The sequence below is a fragment of the Notothenia rossii genome (assembly GCF_949606895.1).
Source record: "Notothenia rossii genome assembly, chromosome: 10".
Taxonomy (NCBI): Eukaryota; Metazoa; Chordata; class Actinopteri; order Perciformes; family Nototheniidae; genus Notothenia; species Notothenia rossii.
In genome coordinates, this window is record NC_136908.1 from 45,106,585 (window position 1) to 45,132,775 (window position 26,191).

General features: G+C 41.8%; 1 protein-coding gene across 1 annotated transcript in view; it reads right to left on the reverse strand.

Moving 5' to 3' along the window:
- Positions 1-4,680: 4,680 nt before the first annotated feature.
- Positions 4,681-26,191, reverse strand: part of LOC307023226 (adiponectin receptor protein 2) — a 41,248-nt gene continuing 19,737 nt past the window's right edge. Inside the window, exons 2-8 of the mRNA XM_079656351.1 lie at positions 24,582-24,847; positions 11,105-11,257; positions 10,019-10,190; positions 7,884-8,070; positions 7,601-7,788; positions 6,785-6,978; positions 4,681-6,682 (exon numbers count right to left, since the gene is read on the reverse strand). Coding sequence (XP_079512477.1) covers positions 6,554-6,682; positions 6,785-6,978; positions 7,601-7,788; positions 7,884-8,070; positions 10,019-10,190; positions 11,105-11,170 — 936 coding nt within the window. The 5' untranslated portion in view covers positions 11,171-11,257; positions 24,582-24,847 and the 3' untranslated portion in view covers positions 4,681-6,553. The remainder of the gene's footprint in view (positions 6,683-6,784; positions 6,979-7,600; positions 7,789-7,883; positions 8,071-10,018; positions 10,191-11,104; positions 11,258-24,581; positions 24,848-26,191) is intronic.

Consider the following 26,191-nt stretch of genomic DNA (forward strand, 5'->3'; position numbering starts at 1 on the left):
AAATCTAATCAAAAAGCATTTTAATGGACAAACTATCCTACAATTTAGGATTTTCCAGAGAAGGTTATTTGTGAATAAACGACCCTCTGTAACGTTTGCAATCAACGGGAGCACTAGAGGTCGAAAACTTTAAAACGTGATTATAGGTCGTAATAAGCGCTTGAACAAACTAGGCTTGTTTGAGACAAGCGAGACCTGCGCAGACCTGCGTAATTGCGATCAACAGGCTTGTTTGAGACGCGTTGCGGCTCGCCTCGAAAGTAGACGAGAATAGCCGATCGCAGCCGGGGGAGGTCTCAAAAAGCTCGCCTGAAGTCGGACAGCTCCGAGTCGTCTTCTTCTTCTTCTTCGCCTTCTTATTCTTCTTCTCTCGGTTTTTTGGCGGATTGCAAACAACTTTAAGGTGCATACCGCCACCTCCGGAGTCGGCTTGACTCGGTTTGCATTTATAAAGAATGCACAAATGTGTTTAATCGTTAATGTCAGATATGTACTAAGTAAATACATTTGTTCCTGCTCAAGATTTGATTCAACTTATTGTTATTGCACATATTACAGGTACTGAGACAACGAAATGCAGTTTAGCTTCTAACCAGGAGTGCAACAAGCAGTAAAGTGACAAGTAATGTACACAATCTACAGAATAAAATATAGAATTAATTGAATGATGAATAAACAGTGAGGGGTATGAATACACTATACACAGCAGCCTGTGAGCAGTATGAACAGTGTGTATGAATATGCTAAGATATATAAAGTATGAAAACGGTAAGCAGTGCAAGTATAGAATAACATATATAGATATTAATTTCATGATGATAAACATTGTGGAACAATTATGAAAAATGTTAATGGCGGGTGCGACGTAAAACTGACACAAAACAACAACAAACTTTTGCCGAGCCAATTGGAGAGTTTCATCACCAGCATGTGGTAAAAACCACCAATGAGCGCTCAGCTCGAGATACCAGCGAGTCGTTTCCCATCAAGTATTTAGCTTCCGCAGCCCGTGGAGAGGAACTGCGCCGCCTCGCCGTGCCTCGCTCTCAAGTCTGCGGGCGTCTTTGTCCCGCAAGATTTCAACGTCTCATGTAGGCGAGCCTCCAGAGCAAGTCGGACAAAATGACTAACCATCATGCAACGCACTAGCAAGACGTTGATCAAAATTGCACAGGTCTGCGCAGGTCTCGCTTGTCTCAAGCAAGCCTAACATCTTGCGTTGCATGATGGTTAGTCATTTTGTCCGACTTGCTCTGGAGGCTCGCCTACATGAGACGTTGAAATCTCGCGGGACAAAGACGCCCGCAGACTTGAGAGCGAGGCGCGGCGAGGCGGCGCAGTTCCTCTCCACGGGCTGAGGAAGCGAAATGCTTGATGGGAACAGGGTGTCCGCGGGGTCTTAAAAAGTATTAAAAGTTGATAAATCAATTTGGCGAAAATTAAGGCTATTAAAAAGTATTAAAAAGTATTAAAAAGTATTAAACGGCATTTTCCAAGGTATTAAGAAGGTCCACAGCAACGACAACATGAAACACCCTTTAATTTACTGAAACGACATGACGGGAAACCCCCCAAGGCGGCCCCATGCATAGCGCGCCGTAAAATGCTGCTTATTATTTTAAGTTTCGTTGCCTTGCTCCGCTCTGTGTGGGGGGGGAACTAAACGACTACGGTAACGGGTCCCAAGGTGGGAAGACCGACATACGCAACGCTCTGGGGGTCCAACGGCTCCGTGTGATCATTTTCTGATAAGGATTAAATAGCCCGCTCTCCCCACGTCTCCTGCTGCTGCTGGGCTGTCAGAAGAGGGGGAGGAAAAGAGAGGCAGTCACCGTTTATTAAATATTATTATATTATTATACAGAGAACAGAGTCGTTATCAATTTGTTTTAAAGCTCAATAACAAAGAAGACCTCTGACCGCCACTTTTCTTATTTTGTACGGAAGATTTAAACTCTAACGGACATGTTGACCGGCGGAACATTTTTTTAACGGAAACTCTGCCGCACGGTCCCCTCGTTCCTTGGAAGAGGCGGAGAGGTGGGTGTTTTTCATCTGCTGGTGGACTACCTGAGAGATACAGCAGGAGAACACGCCGTCCACCGCGGAGAATAAACAGAAGGGCAACCATGCTCCGGGGTCTTCTTCGCTGCTTTTGGTGTATTTCGGGCGGCAGCAGCGCCACTTACAGGCCTGACATATGTACTACATCGTTTCCAGCATTTCCAGCGGTCTAGTGTGAACGGACACATTAATGAATCGAATGCGTGTGAACGGAAGCCTTTTTTGCGCTTGCGTATGCGTCCTCGTGGGGCCGGGGTCGAAGCCAAACTATATCCGCTCACAGACATCTGCTACTTTAAAGTAAAGTCAACACATATAGACCCTAAATATAGTCTATATTAAGAACGAGAAAAGTCTTAACATGATATATCCTTTTTTGTAAACATATGACAAATGTGTGAGGGTGATGACGTCAGAGCATCGTCCTATGTGCCAGGGCTTAGCCCCGGACAGCCCCAGTCCAATTTAACCCCTGGGTATTTGTGAGGGAGCTCCTATATGGCATTACCCCGCTGAAGCTCACCAAAGTTTAACATATTTCATAGTTCAAAGTTTTGTCAATTGTTTTGTTTATTGGTCAAATACTGGTTTCTAATGGTTTCTGAGGAGTTTTACTGGAATGAAAGAGCACAGTCTACAGAAGCAAAAAAGCAGCATACTGCACTAAACCTGACCTTCACAGAGAGGTTGAAGTTCATGTGGAAAGGAGGCTTCAGTAGTCTGTCTGCACTCTGTTTCGTTTTGCTATCTTACAATCAATACAGTAAATGTGAGGTAAAGTGTGTTGCCAATGTAACCGGTTAGAACTCAAAGTTGCGATGAGGTCTTAAAATGTATGGAAAGGGTCTTAAAAAAGGTCTTAAAAGGTATTACATTTGACTTCAGGATTCCTGCATATACCCTGGGGAAACAACTCGCTCGTATCTCGAACTGAGGGCTCATTGGTGGTGTTTACCCCGTGCTGCTGATGAAACTCTCCAATTGGCTCGGCAAAAGTTTTTTGTTGTTTTGGGTCAGTTTTACGTCGCCACTTCCATTCCCATTTTTCATCATTGTTCCACAATGTTTATCATCATGAAATTAATATCTATATATTTTATACTATACTTGTACTGCTTACCGTTTTCATACTTTATATATATTAGCATATTCCTACACACTGTTCATACTACTCACAGGCTGCTGTGTATATCTAGTGTATTCATACCCCTCACTGTTTATTCATCATTCAATTAATTCTATATTTTATTCTGTAGATTGTGTACATTACTTTTCACTTGACTGCTTGTTGCACTCCTGGTTATAAAAGCTAAACTGCATTTCGTTGTCTCAGTACCTGTAATATGTGCAATAACAATAAAGTTGAATCTAATCTTGAGCAGGAACAAATGTATTTACTTAGTACATATTTGACATTAACGATTAAACACATTTGTGCGTTCTTTATAAATGTAAACCGAGTCAAGCCAACACCGGAGGTGGCGGTATACACCTTAAAGTCGTTTGCAATCTGCCCAAAAAACCAAGAGAAGAAGAAGCCGACTCCGAGCTGTCCGACTTCAGGCAAGCTTTTTGAGACCTCCCCCGGCTGCGATCGGCTATTCTCGTCTACTTTCGAGGCGAGCTGCAGCTCTTCTCAAACAAGCCTACTACCTATTTGGTCGTAATAAGGGCTTGAACAATCGACCTATTTGGTCGTATGAGTTGGAGGACTTGTGTAGATGTTAAAGACAAGAGGCCCCAAGATGGAGCCTTGAGGCACCCCACATGTCATATTTGTCAACTCAGATGTGTATTTACCTATAGAAACAAAGTTTTTTTCTCTACTTTAAGTAGGATTCAGACCAGTTTAAAACTGTTGCCGAAAGTGCCACCCAGTTTTCCAGTCGGTCTAGCAATATGTTGTGGTCAACAGTGTCAAACGCAGCACTGAGGTCTAATAATACTGACACTGAAGTTCTGCAACTGTCCGTGTTCAAGTGGATTTCATTGAAGACCTTAACAAGAGCAGTCTCAGTGCTGTGGTCGAAATCCTGACTGGAAGACATCGAAACAGTTATTTCAATTCAAGAAATTACTCGACTGTTGAAAAACAACTTTTTCAATGATTTTACCTATAAATGGGGGGTTTGATATGGGCCTGTAATTGTTCATTACTGAAGCATCTAGATTGTTCTTTTTTTTAAAGAGCGATTTAATGACTGCAGTTTTCCGGGCCTGTGGAAAAACAGGTTTTACTATAGTATTACTATAGGAAGAAGATCTGAGGCCATGCAATGATCTCAGACCTTCTATAAAAATGTTCTTGATTTTGTCAGAATACTAGACATTGAGTTTGAGTTTTTGACACACTATACTATTTTTCTACAAATGTAAATTTTATCACTTTTTGTTTTAGACATACTGCACTATAACTTTCACACAACACTATACATTTCAAAATGTATTTTGAATATATACATTTCATATCCCTGCAAGCTGATTAATTACAGTATGTATTAGTATGATTATTATTAAGAACAAGATATACAGTATAAATAACACAAGCAATTATCTGAAGCTTCTTATTTAAAGTGTGTTATGTCGTGCACAAACTCAGCACTAAAGACAAAGTGGCAGATTCAAAAACCTTTTATTAGAACAATACAGCAGATATAAAGATCTATTGCAACCAAACACTCCCATCACAAATGGAACGTGTGCTTCAACAGACAGAACGCCCTCCCCATGAGAAAATAAATTAATATGAGATAGAGAATAAAGAAAAGAAAAGAAGAATAATGACAAAATGTGTTTGAATTCATGCTCAGAAAAAGCTGCCATCAAATAGAAAGGTACAAACCTACATTTTAAAAATAAATCATATACATAGAGTTCATGATTAGCTAAGAAGTGTTTCCATCTTCAGGAGCGAGATTTTGGTATTAGCAGGAAACACATTTTTTATTATTTTATTTTCCAGGCAAAGTCTCCATATCTGAGGCAGACCCTGCTTTAGGAGACCCTCTGCTGTTCTGAGGGGAGAGACCCTTGGTGCCCCCCTCACATGGCTAAAAGAGACAAACCATTGATAAATAATAGAAAAGGAAAAAAAGAGAAATTAAAGCTTGAAATAATACCAAAAACAGCAGCAGATAAATAAAATACAACCCAATCCAAACGTGTTTCAGACGGGGTCCCCGAAGGACCTGAACTGTAATTACACTGCAGTGTAACAAAATGAGAGATATAAGACTCAGGGGCCGTGTTTATACAAAATATCTCCAAGTTATCCATGATATGTTTGGCAATGAATTAGAAAAGAATGAACTGATTTTGGTGACATGGATTTCTTTTTATCTATACATCACAAGATCAAAGAAAATGGCTACATATCAGAGGACTGTTTTTACATCATGGTTGGACTTTAGATTTGTTTTTTAAGCAACAATGCTCCCATGATCTGATATCTGACAGGTTTAAAGAGGAGAGGACTGGGTAGAGGACCGGGTAGAGGACTCCCCCCCCCCCCCCCCCCGTTGTGTCCTCGTTTATATGTTAAGGTTGTCAGGTCAGAAGGTGTAGGTTGCCACGGAGACAAACAGCAGCATATTTAAAGCTGCTGGTAGACTATATGCAGATGTTGTGTGTCTTCACCCTGCCTCCACCATGTTGATGAAGCACTTCCCTCCAACTGCAGTGTCCCTCCACTGCTAGGGAAAGTGTACATACAACCCCCCCCCCCCCTCCTCATTAACATATTCATTTATTTTGCCCTCACATTAGATTTTTTTTTGTTGCATTTTTTATACATATTTCATACAAATCTATAACCCAAAATTTAGAAATCTTATTTACATGGAAAAAGGTTTTTTGTTTAACTTTTAAAAGAGACAATTACACCCCCCCCCACCACCACCCTAACATGTCACCCTGCAACCTTCACAATCACAGAAGAAATACACTCATCTCTTTTCTCATTATTGAGTACTCTAAAAGTTTGACTTAGAAAGCGAGATTCAGCAAACCCCCCTCCCCCCAAAATGTCTTCTTTTTTTTTAAAAGCCACAATTATGAATCCTTTTCAAATCAAAGCATCACACTCCTAAAGGTCAGACTCACACTGAGGAGAAACGGAGCATTATTTAGGTTGTGATGCCTCGCTCCCCCCCAACACAGACAGAGACACTTCCTGGAAAGAGCAGAGTCTCAAAAAACGGTTTAACTCCCCCCCCCCCCCCCCAAATTCCTGGAGAGGATTTATAATCAAAGTGCCAGAGGAGGGAGGGAGGGACAGACAGAGGGACAGAAAGACAATAAAGACCCTCGTCAGTCAGTTTTAATAGAGCCCACTGGGGGGCCCTCCTGTGTAGTATGCACACACGCTGGTCCTCAGGTGAAGGGGGGGTGTGTGTGTGTTTGTTAGCTTTATGTGTGTGTGTTATTCTGTGCATAAGAACCAGTGGCTCCCCGCAGTGTATGTGTGAGTGTAAGACTGAGTCAGTGTGTGTTAGAGAGTGTCGTCCTCAGCGCACCCCCCCCCTGCCTTGAGACGGAACTCCTGCAGGTTGGAGACGCCGTGGAAATGAACGCACGCTCCGGCGACCACCAGGATGTGGAACAGCTGGTGGGAGTGGAACTGGGGAGGAGATTAGTCATTATTATTATTTATTTATTTTAAAACATTTTTTTCATTATTAAGATTTAGTTTAAATATGTTGTGTGTGTGTGTGTGTCTTACCCAGATGTCACACTTCCCGGGGAAGAACCTCTCTGGGATGCGGGCTGCGTACAGACAGGCTCCAGTGATGTAGAGCGTTGCCATGAGCAACAGCCAGCCCATCTGCCCCATGGTGGTGGCTTTGATCAGACCCTCGCTGATGGTGAAGTGCAGGGTGGGGACCACGCCGCTGAGACCCAGGCCCACAAACACTCCTGAGCAGAGACAGGGGGGGGCATTGTAAATGACAGCGTTTGGTTATGGCCACCAGGGGGCAGTGCAGCAGAGACACAGAGCAACACAAGTAGGAGTCATATTTCTGGTCACACTCAGTTTTGTCAGCAGCTAAATGCTCCGTTTGTGCAGCAGATAGTTCCTGTCGGCCAATCGTTGCAGAGCAAGGGGTGCACAGTGTTTTAAAAGCTTTTTACTGTGTTAAACAACACTAAAGACAGAGGTGAACCAGAGCTATCAGCTGGAAGATGCTGTGCAGGGCTGAGAGGATTCTCTGTGGGTCGTCACTACGAGGGATCCACATCACTTATGATCATTGATCCATAGCTTATATAAAACATTGATTAGAGCAGCTTTTAAATCAATCTAAAATAAAAATATAATAGCTGTTGCATTCCTTCTTTTTGTAGCAGAAAGAAATGGCTCAAGTGTTACCTGTCATCACGCTGCCTGTGATGATGTCATTATGTTTGTAAAGCACAGTGTCTGACGACATGCTGTGGTGCATATATTGCATATGACATGAACATAATAAAAAACGTTTAGGAACTGGCTGACCATTTATTTTGAGTGGAAATAAAGGTTTGTATCATGTCACTGTACCTGCTCGGACCCCCCTGTACTGCGGCGTGGCGAAGAAGTCGCACTGGGACACGGTGATGGCGGACAGGCCCAGGATGCACACCACGATCAGGTAGATGAAGCGGGGCTGGGGGGAGCAGTAGAAGGAGTAATACAGCCAGGGCACAAAGGAGCCCATGATCAGGAAGGCGATCCCACTGTAGTCCAACCTGAACACACGCATGCACCGTTACAGACGCTGTACAAGGACGTCTTTTGAATGTACAGTCTTAGAAATGTGTGAGTTCCTGGGCTGTGGTCTTACTTGGAGAAGACCCTGGAGACGCCCTCGGAGTGACAGTAGACCGTGTGGAAGAGCCAGGAGAAGGAGAGGCAGAGAATGGCGCCCAGGAAGAACATCCCGATCACCACCTTCTCCTGGACCGGGGCCACGAAGGACATGTTGGGCCGGAACATGTACATCAGGCCCAGGAGGAGGAATAACAAACAGCCTGCGGAGAGAGAGACACGGAGACGCAGGGAGAACTAAATATGAATCAAGATAGTACAGGCGCAGTTGTTCCCACTGAATCGAACAATTAAAGCCAGTTTATAAATTGTACAGACCTTGCTTACTCAAGCCACACAGACCAAAACAAGAAGTAATCACTATTAACAGAGTCACACTAAAATGACCAAAGCATGTAGGTGCAGTATCTCTGTTGAACCACTAGGTGGGGGCAGAAGACGCCAAACTAGCTGCTAAACGATAACAGAAAGAGAAATGGATGTGTCGGCTTCAACAAAGTGTAAAACAACTTTAAATGAAAGTTAGCAAAGCACAAAGGCTGATTATTCTAAGCGCCCACCCAACGTCAGAACTACTGCCCTGGTATCTGATAAAGGACTTGTTTTGGGAAGCTTTTTATACGTTGTCTATTTTTAATCACGGTACATATTATTTGCATAACCGGATTAATCTGTGTGTCATGCGACATAAATAAGTAAATATACATGGAGAGGAAGTTCTATGAGAGAGAGTGTTTGTACAGTAATGTGTTTGAGGGAAAATCCTGATCATATTCCTTGCTAGGATAGATAGATATCTTCTATTACCATAAAAACATGTAAGAGGAATGATTGTGTTTTGAAACAGAAGTACGAGATAGCTCATTGACCAGCTGTTGAAGGGAGCCTGTAGGACAGTGATGGAGCTGAACCAGGACGCTACATATTGGTAAGTGAAGCTTGTGGGGAAGTAATAAAAAGACAGATAATAAACAGCATGACAGTGTAGTGTGTTCAGATGTGTTATTTTAATCGCATGATTGTCCATAGTTAATCGCGATTAATCGCACATTTTTTATCTGTTCTAAATGTACCTTAGAGGTATATTTTTCAAGTTTGTAATACTCTTATCAACATATGAGTGGACAAATATGCTTTATGCTAATGTTTATTATCATTTGAACAATGACAAATATTCTCATGACACAACAACCTCTGAACATTACAAATATTCGCCTCAAGTGTGTGTGTGTGTGTGTGTGTGTGTGTGTGTGTGTGTGTGTGTGTGTGTGTGAAGGATCGTTGGAGCTATGTGCAACTCAAGGCATATGCTGCAACTCAAGGCATATGAAATGTCGCTCCTCTGTTTTCATTGAAACAGCTCCTTATATCCGTTAGCGCAGCTAGCTAGCACCAGATGCTAACAACAACAATACACGTAAGGTCTCTCTCTCGCGCCACACATACAAACACCCTCCCGGTCCTCCCGATGGCCAGTCGGTGCCTGCCGGTGAGCGTGGAAGTGTGGTCTGCGAGCGGCAGGAGCGGGGCTGTCAGCATCAGCTTGTAGATGGTATTTTAAACTCGATGCGCTCTGAAACTACGGGGCGGCCGAGGACAAAAAATACACATGCGTTAATCGCATTAAAATAGTTTGTGGCGTTAATTTTTTTTGCGTTAACTTGACAGCCCTAGTTATTTGTCACTGTACAGTACTTTTAACAGACACTTTTCATGTTTGATACCTACTACCTTTGTGTTTGGCGATACTGAATGTAAAGCTAAGCCATCTAAATGCTAAGCCAGCCACCACATGAATCACACTGCTGCTTCTTGGTATTCAAACTTCCTGGAGTGGATTTATCTCAAACCTTTTACAAATACAGCAACTGTAATTGTTTAGCACCATTTAAGATACTCATTAATTAAGTATTGAGAATGTGGCCTATACCTCGATGACATATTTTTTCTACCGATATCGGTACTGGCCAAAGTCATCGGATCATCCCTAGTTAGGAGTAAGATCAGGTGTACGGAATGGGTCGAGGTGATGATGTCATTACTGGGTGTAAGGATCTAACAGGAGCGTAGGAGCGTAGGTGTGTGTGTGTGTGTGTGTGTGTGTGTGTGTGTGTGTGTGTGTGTGTGTGTGTGTGTGTGTGTGCACACTACCTAGCAGATGTGTCCAGATGTTTCCCGTCTCTGTGTGGATTCTGAAGATGCTCTTGAAGCAGGCGCGGAAAGAAGGCATGGGCGGCCTGTGGCCGTGAAGCAGGAAGTCGTTGTCCTTCAACCAATCAGGGAGCACGTCGTGAGGCATGACCCGCCACCGGCCTTCCCACACCTGATTGGTTAATAATGGACACAAATAGCAACACCACAAGTTTAGAAAACAACTGGAGTGAATGGAAAATGTTAAGGAATAAATTACCTCTAATCAAATTGTCCTTTAAGAGAAGCAGCTGTTTGTTTACTGAATGTCCTATAAATAGGATGTGTGTGTTTCTGTGTGTATGTGAGAGGGGAGTACAGTATGTGATCACGAGTGTGTGTAGTGTCAAATGAACAGCATCGGGGTCAAGTGGTGCAAATAAATAAACTGAAGTTGGATACATGCCGGCCTAAGGGAGAGAACAGACAGAGAGAGAGAGAGAGAGAGAGAGAGAGAGACTCCTCTGAAAGGTTCTCTGCAGTGATTTATCTCCCTAATTTAAACCTGCTGCTTGCCATTTTAGCAGGCTCTCAGTATATGTGTGTGTGTATGTGTGTGTTAACATCAGTCCAAACTAGTGAGTCTATGTGAGTCCACCAGCAGTGTCCTCTTACAGACACTACAAGCCTTAGTGTCACCCTACTTGTCCTTTTCATCAAAAAACATCAAAGCACAAAATGTGCTGAATGTTTCGATCAAAGTAAATGATACTAAGGAGCAGGGTTTTTTTGCACTCCCAAATGACGCTGTAAAAAATGTCTCATCACTACTGTGCTGCTCGATTTCTGCAAGTAACTGCCAAGTACTTTTGATCTGTATAAGACATAAAGTTAAATAAATAAAAAGGTAAACCCCAGCCTATAAACTGTGCAATGGGGACACTAAACTCTGCTTTTATGTGTTTTATGGTTTAATTGGGTTCTTTTACTATGGGGCTTTATTGAATGTTGATTTAAAAGCATCTTGGTAGAACAAACATTGCTCTAAGGGATATTGACTTATTTATGGGCGGTGTGTATGTGTAAGTAAATAAGTGAGTTCCTTACCTTGTGTACGAACTCCTCCATCCTCTCCATGGCGTGGTGAGCCTGCAGCAGGGGGGTCATCCCCATGAACCCTTCATCACTGCTCTTCCCCTCCTCTTCCTCCTTCTCCTCCCCTTCACTTTTTCTCCTCTCGTCATCGCCCTCTGGGACCCTCTGAGAGGAAAACAAACACACACATAGTCAGGACTCAGGGCTTTTAGAGGGCTGGTGGTGTTGTTTGAAAAGAGCTACAAAATGTGGTCTCTGTCAAATAAACACCAAAAAGGCAAACTTCAAACTTGTGTTATTTAAATTCTTGGGTTATTTGAGCTTTATTTGAATACTTAATGTTCATGTCACTGGAAGACCGAGGTGTTATTTGAACCTCTACGTGCCATCCATATGAATATTGATCATTTTGCACAAGCTGCTGCTGACCACTGACGAGAAACACAGGCTTGTTTTTTGTATCATAGGAAAATACAGTATGGATAATGATTATAAATTAGGTTTTCTGCTAACATTTGTATACAGTTCAATTCCCCCTGTTGCCATGCTCTAATGCATTGGTTCTCAAACTTTTTTCAATAATGTACCCCTTTTGAAAAAAAAGGCAGCAAAGTACCCCCTATCAGCGCAAAAACAATTTGTTGGAGAAAAAAAGCCTATATAAAGAGGTACAGTACAGCGCTGCACCATCAGTGTCTGATTTATTAAAACAACAACCTAGTAATTGAGAAACACTTAAATGCTATATTTCAAAAATGTTTACAATCCATCACTAAATTCATGGCAAACTAGCATATTTATTAATTTTGGGGCGTGGGGATTGAAGAGAAAAAATATATATGAGCATTTATGCCTATAACCGTCAGACGGGATTTTGACCCCACATATAAACATAGCCTATGGATAATGCTGAGCTATACTTTGCGGCCACACCCCGTTGCCAGGCAACGCTTATTGTTTAGGTGTCCTTTGATACTGACGGGCTGTCAGGAGAGGGAGAGGAAAAGAGAGCACTCCGTTTATTTTTCCCATTTTATTATCCAGAATTACTGTAAACTTTTGAATAAAGTAGTTCCTCCTTGGTTATGAAAGTTTTCTTGAAGAGTCAATGTAAACCTGATCAAGTAAAAACTAGAAATGGTTGGATGAGCGGGCATTTGCATATGCAAGCAAATCAGGGGTTTATAATTATCAGAGCAAAACACATGAAAACAGAGTATTTAAAGAAACTAGAGAATGCAATTCCTGAAGAAATTGCTAGTGGGAATGCTTTATGCTGAAAAGCTGACTAAACTGCTATGCTGAAATGTAATGCGTAAGAAGAAAGTGAAGAATTTAGATTGAAATGATGCATGAACACTGGGGGCTTGAATGTATGATGAGAGAAGAAAAGAAAGTAAAAAGGCATTTGATGACATCCCATAATACGCTTAGATGCGTGGATGGCTGCATTGTTACCAAACCTCTGAAGTTTTGGGCCGTTTGGAGCATTTTCACGGAAGTTATGAGAAAACCGCATTTCATGGTGAGCATTGTGTTGCCATGGCAACAGCATTTGAAGAAATCTCAAAACTGTCCCGTAGATGTCTTCACGGCTGGCCTGTTAGCACACATGAAGTTTGAACACTTTTTGAACATTTTCATAGGAGTTATAGCGACATCGAGGGATTCGTTTCCATGGAAACGGCATATGATGACACCCCATAATTGACGTCGAGCTGTTGAGCGCTGGACCGTTAACCATTATCGGAAGTCTGGTGCTGTTTTGACCCATTTTTCATAGGCGTTACGACGACATCGTGTTTTATTGCGAGGGATGCGTTTCCATGCAAACAGCATATGGTGAGATGTCAGATTTGACGTAGAGCTGTTGAGGCATGGACCACTGATATACAAGCGAAGTTTGGGGGACAATGGGACCGTGTCCATTGGAGTTACAGCGACATCGTATTTTATGGCGAGGGATGCGTTTCCATGGAAACGGCATATGGTGAGATGTCAGATTTGATGTAGAGCTGTTGAGGCATGGACCGGTGACATTCAAGCGAAGTTTGGGGGACAATCGGACCGTGTCCATTGGAGTTACAGCGACATCGTGTTTTATGGCGAGGGATGCGTTTCCATGGAAACGGCATATGATGACACCCCATAATTGACGTAGAGCTGTTGAGGGCAGGACCATTAACCATTATCTGAGCATGTCAGTTCGAGTTATGACATCGTGTTCCATGACATAGTTGTTTATATTTGAGCTAACAATGTGCCCAGAGATCAAAGGTTTCCATGGTATGAGATGTTTTCCTACATTTCTCAGGAAAAATGATGTCTCAGGAATGCAGGGTTTGGGAATTATGGCAGGTTTAAAAGAAAATATGATGGCAAAATGAAATCTGTCCTCCACTCTAGCTGTGACATCACGCACTCTAAAATCTGAAGAAGGCCCCTTTACCAAGGTCTGAACAATGTTTAATATATCTCTAAAAGTAAGAATCAGATTTAAAAGTTGTGTTACACGAATAATGTCAGAAAGATGTGTAACATTTTAAAGTTGGAATGAGGTTTCTGAGTGAAAGTATGAAGGAACAGTTAGCAGTTGAAGAAGGAGCAGTTAGCAGTTGAAGTTGCATGAAGATTGTTCAAGTCAGAAGAGTTTCTCCATTGACTTCCATGTTAAAAACTGTATCTCTGGAATTATGAAAGTTATGAATAAGAAAAGTAGTAGCCATCGATTCCCGACGGAGCCGAACGTTTTCATGTTTGAACGGAGTTTCTGCGATGTGGAATGTGAAGAGGTGCAAAATAACCCGGCGGAATAATAAATAATTTTGTGCGTAACATAACAGATAGTGGGAATGCTGTGTCAGTGGAAGTGGAACTGCAACAATTAGTACATCAACAAAAGTAATTGCCAACTATATTGATCATCGATTAAAGTAATTATGCCTGGTAAAAGGACAGGAAATGCCGCCTTAGACTGTGGCTGAGATGTCCTGCTCTTATCTGTTTTATATCATTTTAAACACAATATATCCGAAACAACAAAACATGACATTTAAGACACTGAGATGGAGATTTTTTACTATCTTTGGAAAATAAAAAGACCAAACAATTAATCAGTTTAACAAGAAAATAATCTAGAGATGAATCAATGATGTAACTAATCGTTAGCATGCAGACGGTGTGTGTTTGATCTAACACAATATCATGGGGAGCCGTGGATAAAATTGAAATATATGGCTTTGTGATAAATACACAGTCATTAATCAAAAGTGGAACACAAACTAAAGGACACACAGCTGAAGGGACACCGACACACTGAAACAGTGATGCTGGGTCTGGATTCAGGTCTGCTGGAACACACAACAAAGAAGTGTGGTAAACACAAAATATGCATTCTTCTACACACAGTGGACATGTTCTGCAAAAAAGTGATTAGAAAAGATGTGCTCTCTGTTGTTTTATACTACCGAGTAGGACAGGGGGAGGAACAAAAGCGAGAAGAGTGAGAAAATTAGAAAAAGAACACACAACAAAGATGGAGAACAAAAGCAGAAAGAGAAACAGGAGGAAAAGTCCTGTTGTATATATTATGCATGGCTAACCCATTTTAAAGACCAACCAGCAAAATAAACTCCAACCTCTGAGACCCTGCATGTGTGTGTGTGTGTGTGTGTGTGTGTGTGTGTGTGTGTGTGTGTGTGTGTGTGTGTGTGTGTCACACATTAAGCTGTAGCTAGTCAACACTGAGATTGCTAAAGTCAGACTTTGCCTGTTTGACATCTGCCTGTGCGAGTGTATAGTCTGTGTTTAACCATGCATGGGAATGAACCTCAGTCTGCAGCTGGTAAGAAAAGGACCCACACACACACAAAAATACAGCTTTAATCACATCTGAAGGGGAGAAGTGTAAAACCACATTCTCATAAATCCAGTGTTTCAAAGCCGAGATAAAGGTGACACCTGCCATCGATTGATTGTGTGTGTGTGTGTGTGTGTGTGTGTGTGTGTGTGTGTGTGTGTGTGTGTCAGCGTCAGTGATTGAGTATACTATGTGAGCAGAGGGTATCTGGGTGGCTGCCCGATAGTCAAGTGCGCTGCAGTCATTGTGTGTGTCAGTAATAGCCTCTTGTGTTGGCCCATGCATGTAATGTAGGTGTAAACTTAAATCCAGATGCTGCCAGCCTATTCTTTAAGGGTGTGAATACCTGTGTGTGTGTGTGTGTGTGTGTGTGTGTGTGTGTGTGTGTGTGTGTGTGTGTGTGTGTGTGTGTGTGTGTGTGTGTGTGTGTGTGTGTGTGTGTGTGTGTGTGACAACACAGGGTGTCCTCTAGATCAGGTGTTCCCAACCGCCGGTCCGCGGACCGGTACACGGAGGTGTTACTGCCGGGCCGCGAAATAGCTGTGAGTTTATCGTAATATTTGCAGAATTATAAATATATAAAAAATAATTTATCAACATTTTTGCGGCCAGGGGTGTAGAGCTTTTTTTATTTGTAAAACCTCCTTCACTTCATGAAATGGCTGCAGCATCAGGAGTTAGCCTCTGAGAAGTGCAGCACCAGCGCGCGGCGTACACACCGCCTTCACTGTTTTCCCCACTGCAGGCTGCTACGTTTCAACCACACACACCTCTACACACACACATATCGAACGGCCCGATTATTCCCCCTATTACTCGTATGAAGGAAATGTCCGGTCACCAAGGCGCATGATGTGTGTGTGTATGTGCTCAGCTCCACTGTGTGTCTGTATGTTCGGTGTGTTTGTGTGTGTCCAACAACGGCATTTGTTTTCAAATTACCATGAACAGTAATTTACACACATCTGGCCAACTCCATAGGTATGTGGGTGTTCCCAAAAGAACTTAGTTTAATCTTAATCTCGATGTAGTGCTAAATGCTGTCGGAGTGCACCGGAACAAACGCCCCGGTATGACGTTATTATGGCTGGCAAACAAGCCCAGGGGTCTCACTGACATTTCAGTTATATCAATATGTGTACAGTGGTCCTAATTTGTTTTAATTGTATCCTGGTTTTAAACTTTGTTAATATGTTTTTGATGCATATTGTTCTATTATTTGTTCAGGCTGTTACATACAATTAGCCACTGTTGCCACCTATTATATTATATATTATATTAATATTTCTAAATCGGTCCTAATTTTTTGTTTTAATTGTATCCTGGTTTTAAACGTTGTTAATATGTTTTGGATGCATATAGAGTGGCGAAGTCACGCCCATCTACTTCCGGTCCATGGGACCTTATTTCGGAAAAATTATTTATTGAAGTCAATGGAGAGAGAAAACGTATCTTTCGATCCCGTTTTAATTGTGCCATGAATTACATATATGATGTTTGTCAATCTTAAAAAATCATTTCTATGTAAAAAAAGTCACCGTTTGTCGTAAAACTGTTGAAATATAAGACTATGAAAAATACGCAACTAGAAAGAATACAAATCCCAGAGTCGCGTACATTAACGTTACACATTACACTCGTAAGGTCCCATGGGGCGGAAGTAGATGGGCGTGACTTCGCCACTCTATTGGTATTTCTTCAAGGCTGTTAAATACAATTAGCCTCTGTTGCCACCTGCTGGTGAGTAAATATTCAAGTCACTTAAAATTGACAACTGGTCCGCACATTTTTTTAAATGTATCTGCCGTTCCTCGGCATAATAAAGGTTGGGAACCCCTGCTCTAGATGCCATTAGTAAATCATATACACTCACACCTGCACAGACGATGTTGGACCAAATGTAGCGTGTTGATACATTCTGACACACACACACACACACACACACACACACACACACACACACACACACACACACACACACACACACACACACACACACACACACACACACACACACACACACACACACACACACACACACACACACACACACACACACACACACACACACACACACACACACACACACACACACACACACACACACACACACACACACACACACACACACACACACACACAGGGGAATAAGCTACTGTAAAGGCTTTCAGAACAGATTGGAATAGAGGACAGTGTGCCATACACACTTTGTTTGAGGTTACAATATAAAAAGTAGCAGCATAGCGGTGGAGATGGATGGGAAGCATTTAACCTACAAAACTATATGTATAAGTGATGTATTATCGCCACCTTCACACTAGAAACCACATTTAACTGAGCCACTAATGTACATTCACAATTATTTTTTTTAAGTCAGGCTTGTCAGGAAAAACAAAGCAAGAGTATGTGCTGGTGAAAATGAGTCTGATCACTTTAAAGCCTTATTCCTAAACAGAAAGTAAATGCATAATTGATCCTGACAATGGTTAGTGATGAAACCTGGCCTCACCAACACTGGTGCCAATCAAACCGAAAGCATGTGACAGCATGGAGGAGATCATAAAAAAAACATTATCAGATCGTGAGAAAACCACGTTAAAAATATTCCAAGGACTCTCGATTGAAAAAAAAGAAGCCAGTTGTGGCCAATATAGCCTTGAACCGCTAGCCTCAAGCAGAGATGACCAGCAGGTAAAAGTGTGGTAAGCTCACATCTTTATTCAAATTAAATCTGCAACAGAGATTTCCTGCTTTGATCTAAAGAATATTTGTGCTTCACATATAGCATTTCACTGCCTACAGGAAACAGAGCTGTAAAGAGGAAGCTGTGGGTGTTTGCACATATTCAGAGGAAAACTAAACCAAACAGGACCAGCTTGAGAAAAGAAGAAGAAGAAAGTGGTTTTCTGCCGTGAAACATGTGTTCTGCTGTGAGAGCAGCTGATCTGAGGTCTAGCAGCAGGTGATGCAGAGTTTGGCTGTCCACCACCCAGCTGAATGTGCTGTAAGCAGATCTGATGACAGCAGAGAGGGAGATACAGACAGGAGGACTGGAGGAGGAAGTGGGCAGTGGTTCTTGGAAGTGACGGCTATTCCTAACATGTGGGCACATTCGGACACATGCTGCATGTCTGCCACACACGTGACTCAAAGTCCAACCAGTCACCAAGGCAGAGTTTAGAGAGTCCAATTCCACTCTGTGTGAAAGTGTGTCTGAGGTCAAGGATATGATCTCATTCCTTGAGGAAAGGAAGTGTTCATCCCAGGCTCTGAGAGCTCTCCATACAACAGCTCATCTGGTATGTATAAAACTTCAGCTCATACAAGTTGTTTAAGCTTAGTTGTTGGCGTGCAGAGCACTGTTCCCGGTTTTCTAGGAAATGTTTTATCAAATTAAAGTTCATTTGTATAGCCCACATAGGCGGCGCCAGAGATTTTCTTTTGGGGGTGCTGTGGGGTAGCTTGACGTTTCATAGAGGGTGCTCAAACATTTAGGGTTTCCCATTAATGTACCGGGCGCTACAGTGGAATTTTCTACCGCAACAATCCCCACGCATATACACAACGTACCCGCAACTGTTACAATAAAGGCTCGATAATCAGCTCACGGCATATAGGTGTAAGCAGGGGTAAAGTGCTATTTTTATGAGTGGGGGGTGGACCTAACCTTCTCTAGGGGGGTCCGGGGTCATGCTTGGAAGATTTTTTTTTTTTTTTAAATATTGAAGTTAAAAGCATCAATCTGGGGCACTTTGAGAGCAACATTAGGAGATCTATGGATACATCTCTCAACACCCATATGAAACAGATCTTATTGTTTTATAACTATAATGATCATATAAAAGGTGTGCCTTGGAAATACTTGTTTGCATAAATGGTGATCAAACCGTTTGAGGCCCACTGAGAAAACTTAGAATTAAGTTAACTATCTAAACCCTCAGAGAGTCCTTTAGCTCACTGAGCCTCTCAGTCTGACAGGAGAAAGCTCTCCCTTTACGTTGTTGTAGAAAAAGCTTCCAATATCTGTTAGCGTAGCTAGCACCAGATGCTAACAAGAACAATCTCTGGTACCGTGCGCTCGCTCGTGCACTCAAACAAAATGCACTCGTGCCACACACACAGAGCCAAGCTTGAATGAAACGCCCAGAAGAACTTGTACTGTAGCATATTATTTTAGAATCAATCAGGTTTCAAATTATGAATTTCCCATATATTTAAAAATAAAAATACATATTTCTTGGAGTTGCTTAGCAGTTGCTAGGCAAGATGTTGGTGTAGCTACCGCTGCCCCTGATAGCCCAAGATCACAAAACACGTTTGTCTCTGTGGGTTTCCCAGATTAAAACAAACAACATTGTAAACAATAAAAATACAGCAAAATGAAAAGACAGTCTGTAAAAGAAAAATAAATAAAAAAGGGAAACACTTCCAGGACAAGTGTGTTTGTAGGTCAACACAGACAGCACAGACTTTAAACACTTCTCAGCTAAGCAACTAGTCTTGGATTATACACGGACACGGGAACAAGAGTGGAACAACGAAATCCCTCCAGACAGCGGTCCACTCAAGATTAAACGAGGCAGCTTTTCTTAAAAACCCTGAGAGACTTCCTCTGTCTTACACACACACACTTAAAAACATATCTCCAAGCTCCCCTCAGACTCATTAACCATTCTGCGTCGAGACCTGGCTAATTACCACACACACACACACACACACACACACACACACACACACACACACACACACACACACACACACACACACACACACACACACACACACACACACACACACACACACACACACACACACACACACACACACACACACACACACACACACACACACACACACACACACACACACACACACACACACACACCTTTAAAGATAATCCTCCAGCAAACTTTAGACTCAATGTAAACAAAGTCAGGTGCTGGCAGTTTGCTCTAGGGCAGAATCCAGGAAACAGCTGGCAGCCAATCAGAATACAGCTGAAACAGTGGACCAATAATAATAATTTAGATTTGTATAGCGCCTTTCAAGAAACCCAAGGACGATTTACAACTGGAGATAAAATAACAAAACAAATAAAAGTAGAGTCTGGATCTTTAACGGACCAAAGAGAGAAGAGCTCACCCTTGTACAGCGTGACCCTGCACAGCACAGACTGAGAGGCACGACATGTGACTTGCACAACGCTCTCTTGGGATCACAACAATTTGGAAAAGACGCCCAGATCATTAAAACAGACGGACAGTTTACAAAAACATGCACACATGTCCAACTCAAAAAGTCCTCAGTCTGCCACAAGACAAACTTTTCTCTCTATCCCATTACCATGAGGAGGGCATGACAAATCTGCTAAAGCATGGCAACAAAGTAACACAGATTTCTATCAAACTGTTCTCATTTGTTAATGAGACACTTCAGCAACATTAAATAGGAACATTCTGTGCCTACTGAAAGCCAATACAACTCCTTTTCTTATTTGCTTTTCTGACAGGATTGTTGGTGTCTGCTAGTGTGCGTAAGGCGTTTGTTGATGTCCTTTATTACACCTATGCAAATAACAAAGGCAGGCAGATAAATTAAAAACAAACATTCTATCCTTTAGATCATAAAAGGTATAGCTCAGTGTTTGGGAAAATATTCTTAAGTCGCTTTCTCGCAGAGGGATGAAAATAATCATACCACTTTCATGTCTTTGTAATAAACCCTAAACGTCTTTCATTATATATTTGTGTTATCCCATTTTATCCTTACAATGTCAGAGGGTTCAAGGCAATAAGATAAAAATGCTGGAATAACTCTCATGTCAGGTACAATAAGAGGATGTAAAACTGGATGTTAGATCAACCTGAAGCTCGGCACCCATGCATGAAAGCAACACATATGTCTGGCACAAAGAGAGGATGTGCAGAGGTCCAAAATGTTATTGTTTTCTGGTATTTGTTCACTCTTTATTGTCATTTCCCTTGTTTCTGTGGGGGTTTGAAATGTGTGCATGATAACATTCCACAGCGGAGTGTTTTGTGGAATTTTCTTCAAAGTTTGAGATGCATTTTTAAAGTGAAGCATCGGTCATCTCTGTGTTATGAAAACACACAAAAAAACGTTTTTTCTTTCTGGTAAAACTCTAAAATGTCGGGCTCCATTGAGTTCCTTTGCTATTTTAGTTTTCAGCAGGATCTCCACTCTCCTGAAAATCTCATTTTCATTAGCATAAACTTTCAATTGAAATGTACTTTCCTAAAGCTCATGCCATCTAAGATTCCTCCATGTATTAATAAAGCAAATTCAATTAAACAATTTGTAAATGAACTTTGGTTTGGCCTTGATAGTTCACTAATGTAAAGTTGTTCAAGAAACAACTATAGTGTTTAAAACTGTCTGTTTTAGATGCATCGCTATGATACATTTCAAATGTAACAGCCTGTTCCTGAGCACATGTTTCCCATATCAAATATTTCTTTTTGAATAGGGTGAGCTTTTGGCAGGTTAACAACTACTGTTTCTTTTCAACAGCTGTGGGGTGTGATCAGAACTGAGGCAAACACTGACACTCATGGGGACAAATTCAAAAAAGGTTTGAAAAACAGGAAACTTGAAAAAATGTTTATAGCCAAAGAAACTAAAATCTAACTGCCAAAATAAGAGACAGAGGCATCACATCCAGTGATCTCACACCCACAAACTGCTGAAAGATTCAACAGGCGACCGGCGGGTGTGAAGACAGCCGGCCCTCGCTGATTGTGCCCCCCCCCACCAGCCATTTCAGGTATCCGCATTGTGTTACAGCAAGTAAAAAGGGCACACACGAGCAGACACAAACAATTGTGTGTCAGCTCAACAGCTGCTTGCTGAAGCCTTTCACACTGAACAATAAAGCGGCAGCTTTGTCTGCACACACACGCAGACACACACACATACTGTGGAAACAGGGACACACAAGTGATGCCTCTGAGAGCGTCTGTTTGATCAGTTCGATAGGTTGCAATGATAGGATGCTCATCACACAGATTTTGGTAATGTGTTTGCTCTCCTTCCAGGAAGACATCTCTATATAGACATAGCGGCTTTATTTTTTAGTGGCAGTGAATCTTACTAGGGATGGGTATCGTTAAGGTTTTAACGGTACTACTACTTTTACCGATACCGCTTATCAATCCGGTCCTTTAACGCTACTTTTATCGGTTCTTTTGGAGAGAAAAAAATGAGGTAAACTAACTAAACAAATTGTGAACAAAATTAAAGGTGGGGTAGGTCAGTTTGAGAAACCGGCTCGGGATACACTTTTCGTTATATTCCATGGAATGCTCTTAACATCCCGATAGCAATGAATATCTGAAGTGCTTTGACAAAAAATCCATACAAAAATTTCGTCTGTGGAAGCCGTAGTACTGTAAAAAGCACGACCAATCATTTTAGCCGGGCCGGCTAAAATAACTGGATGGCCTACCTGCCTGTCAGCCTTCCATCTGTGCACAAACTTATCTTGTGCCCTCATTGGTCATGTGCGCGTTTGTGTGTGTTGGAGGAGGGGCTCTATAAGGAAGTGGCAGATTTGTTCCAGCTGTGTATTTTCAAATTCTAGCGCCCTCGAGCTGGTTTCTCCAAAATTACCTACCCCACCTTTAACATTACTTTTTATTTAAATTAAATAAATAATATTTCACATAAAAGGAAATAACAATGTTTTAACAAATCATATTAAATAATGTGATGACAGAACTGTAAACAGAATAGCTGAAACGTTAACAACATAAATAACTCAGTTACCTCTAATCATTAACCTAACATACCTATGTTTTTATAACTGAGTTAACTCAGTGTGTTACTGCTAGCATACATAACACCTGACGTGGAAACGTTACTCGTGGACGGGGGGGCTACAGAGCTGCTAGAAAGACAGTGGAACCCGGTGCATTTCTCCGTCTGGATGTGGAGCACTTTTGCTAAATGTTTAGACAAATTGCTCGTGTTACCGCCCTTACATGATAAACTGTTATTGCACTTTTTGTAACGAGCTTTGTCCACATCGAGAAGGGTAACATTTAACCACACCTCGGATCACTTTCTCTGGGCCATCTCCTCCGTGTGTGTGTTGCATGCATGTAGCAGCCACATGTGTGTGTAAACTGCCTCGCCCCCTCGCACACAGACGGGGGGGAGAGAGATCTCTCGTCTGGATTGGAAAGATCGAAAATACTCAAAATAATCAAAGATGCATTTTGCAGTCTTTTTGCATATTAGAAACGGAGTTGGCGACACTAAAACTGCAATATAATGTTTGTGTAGCAATAATACATATGACATATATTTTTTAGATGTCTCCAGTACCGATAACGTCGGAGCTTAACGGTACCACGGTCTTTAATAATTCAGCCCCGGGCCCCGTTTAATACCGGAGCTGGGTACCCATCCCTAAATCTTACACACATTCAATATCCCCATCACTTATGACTTGAGGTGCAACTTAAAACTGAACATTGGGTGAAGCAGAGCCCCCCTCAGAATGAGTCATTGTGGAGTTTGAGAAGCCTTGAAGGTGAAGGGTGAAGGGTGGCGATAATAAGCGGAGGTGTCGGAAGTTGAAAAGCTTGGGAAACAAGCTTATGATCTAAATGTGCAAACACAAACTGGTAAAACTGATTACACAAAGCTCTATTCTCCTTCAGCAACTACTTCTGAGACGCTTTAAGTTCAGGCAGTAGAATGCATTAAAAGTCTGTTTGTTTTTAAGTTTTATCTGCACAGATCTGTTAATTACATAAATGGTGCTATTTTTACTGTATCTTCTTTTATCTAATCAAGTCATGCTTGTTTCCAGGGTAATCATTATTTCTTCTTTGCATTTAATTCTTTTATTGTACTTTTTTAGTATACTGCCCCAACACCTACTGTAGTTAATTTGAATCTATCTTTCGATCTGTGGAAACACGTTCAGTGTTAGTGATTTAACAGCAATTACTGTTTCAAACCAACATTGTAGAGGCCTAGTGTGTGTTTACATGTGTCACAGGCTGCGTTGAAAATATATTGATTTATGATCGATTCCCATTCATGCAACTGTCAAGATGAGTTCATTCAGATCTTAAACTGGGAAGACTCCAACATGTTTTTGTTTCTGTTATTATACTTAAAGACTTGCTGGTCAGAATAAGTTACAGAATATTATACTTCACTGCTAACAACACCTTCAATTATTCATGTGAGGGTGTGTGTTTTACTGGGGTAAGTTTACTGTGTGACCCATGCCGCGCCACATGGCCCTGAGCAACCAGAGTACAGCAGCATGTACTGTGTGTGTTACATCAGCCCATTTCAAATTGTGTGTGTGTGTGTGTGTGTGTGTGTGTGTGTGTGTGTGTGTGTGTGTGTGTGTGTGTGTGTGTGTGTGTGTGTGTGTCAGGCAGGAGAACATATGTCTGTGAATATGTGTTTTTTGCATGTAAACAGTATATATAGTATGTAACTGCTTGCATCACTTTGTGTGTGCGCGATGTGTGTGTGTGGGTGTAAGATAATATGACAGGGGAGCCGTTTGCTAGAGCCAGCGGAGTGTGGAAGAGTGGTGGAGAAAGAGTGAAGGAGGACGACGAAGAGAGAGTGTGTGACACTCACCTCGGTGTGTGAGGGGCACTCTGCGGTGCTGAGGTGACAGGTTGGAACACCTGTGCTGGGCGTGTCTGCTTTCTCCCGGGTGCCGTCTGTTGTCTGTTCGACGGCGTTTAGGTTTCTGTGTCGCAGCACGAAGGCCGGGCCCTCAGCCGGGCCCTCGGCCCCACTCGTCTCTCCTCCTTCCAGCTTGACACGCCGACCTCCACAGAGAGAAGACTACGATGAAGAGGACTTATTGTGAACGGGACCAAAACCCCTTTGGATCCTCACTTTGTGGCAGAAAGAATAGGAAGAAGAGAAAGGTAGAAAGAAAGGAAGAGAGATAGCAAAGAAAGAGAGGAAACGATGGAGACAGAAAAAAAAGTTAGTCTCCATGACTTTGTTTATTCTCAAATTTGAATTACGGCAATAAAATCCAATCAAAACAAAACATGGAAACACTCCAGACATTCTAACTGTTAATACATCACATGCATAACAACATTAAAGTTTTAAGATAATACTCTGTAATACGCAGTTCCCCAAAGAAGGGAAAGTATAAGCCCAATAAATGTCAACCGTGGCTGTAGCAATTAAATACAGTTACATTCTGGATTATCATAAACATCACGAACCAAGCATTGGGAGTCTTTTATTTGGGCAAGAATACATAATCAAGTCATTATACATATACGTCATTGGAGGCATGTTTGCTTTAGAGATAAAGATCATGTTGTTTGTTGCTTTTTCCCGATCACCTCAAAAATGTACCCATGGTATCAAGGCCTTAAAATACAGGATCTACTAACACTGGCAGCCAATGAGGAGCTGCCAACTTGCTGTCATGTTGAGTTGCTTAGCGACGAGAAGGTGTCAAGGACAGGAACAAGACATTCACACACAGGAAGTAGATGTGTTCTCTGTTTATAATTTACAGTTATCATCACAGTCTGTCTGCTGCTATACCGGGACAAAGTGACATATGGCTTCATTTACAATTCAAGCTTGATAAACAGTGTTAACGAGCAAGGTGGGACATTTACACCAAATTCAAATACTGCTGATATTATTTAATCATAAGAGGCTAAGCTTTTTATATGAAAAGCAACTCTCTGAAAAATCAGGAAAAGTTTGAAGAATTGCAATTTCACAACTATGAATTAGGGCTGCACGATATTATCGTGTCGTGAATAGAATCGCGATATGCGCATGCGCGATATTCACATTGCGTGGACGTGCGATTTAAAAAAAGAAAATTCAGTTTCATGTGTTTCTCCAGGGCAGTTCGGCGCTGCTAACCGAGCTAGCTCAGCTTGTTGCTCTGATAACTTAAGATCCAGACTTCTGTGACTAAAATCCTTCATCCGGTTGAATATAGTTAAAAAAATACCAATTGTATAGCATTAAAGTTCAAGAAAGGGTGGTTTGCGGGGAAAAAAACTGTCTTTTCTTCAATTCCTGTATGTTTTCATATCGCAGGGGGGGGGGGGGAAATCGCAATGTCAGTTTTTTCCAATATCGTGTAGCCCTACTATGAATCAGTGTGCGAAAAAGTACACGTCCCACCGTCCGGGACGTGTTATTTACAATATCGGACAAGTAGATCTTTCAATTGACTTGTCCGGCGGACAAGT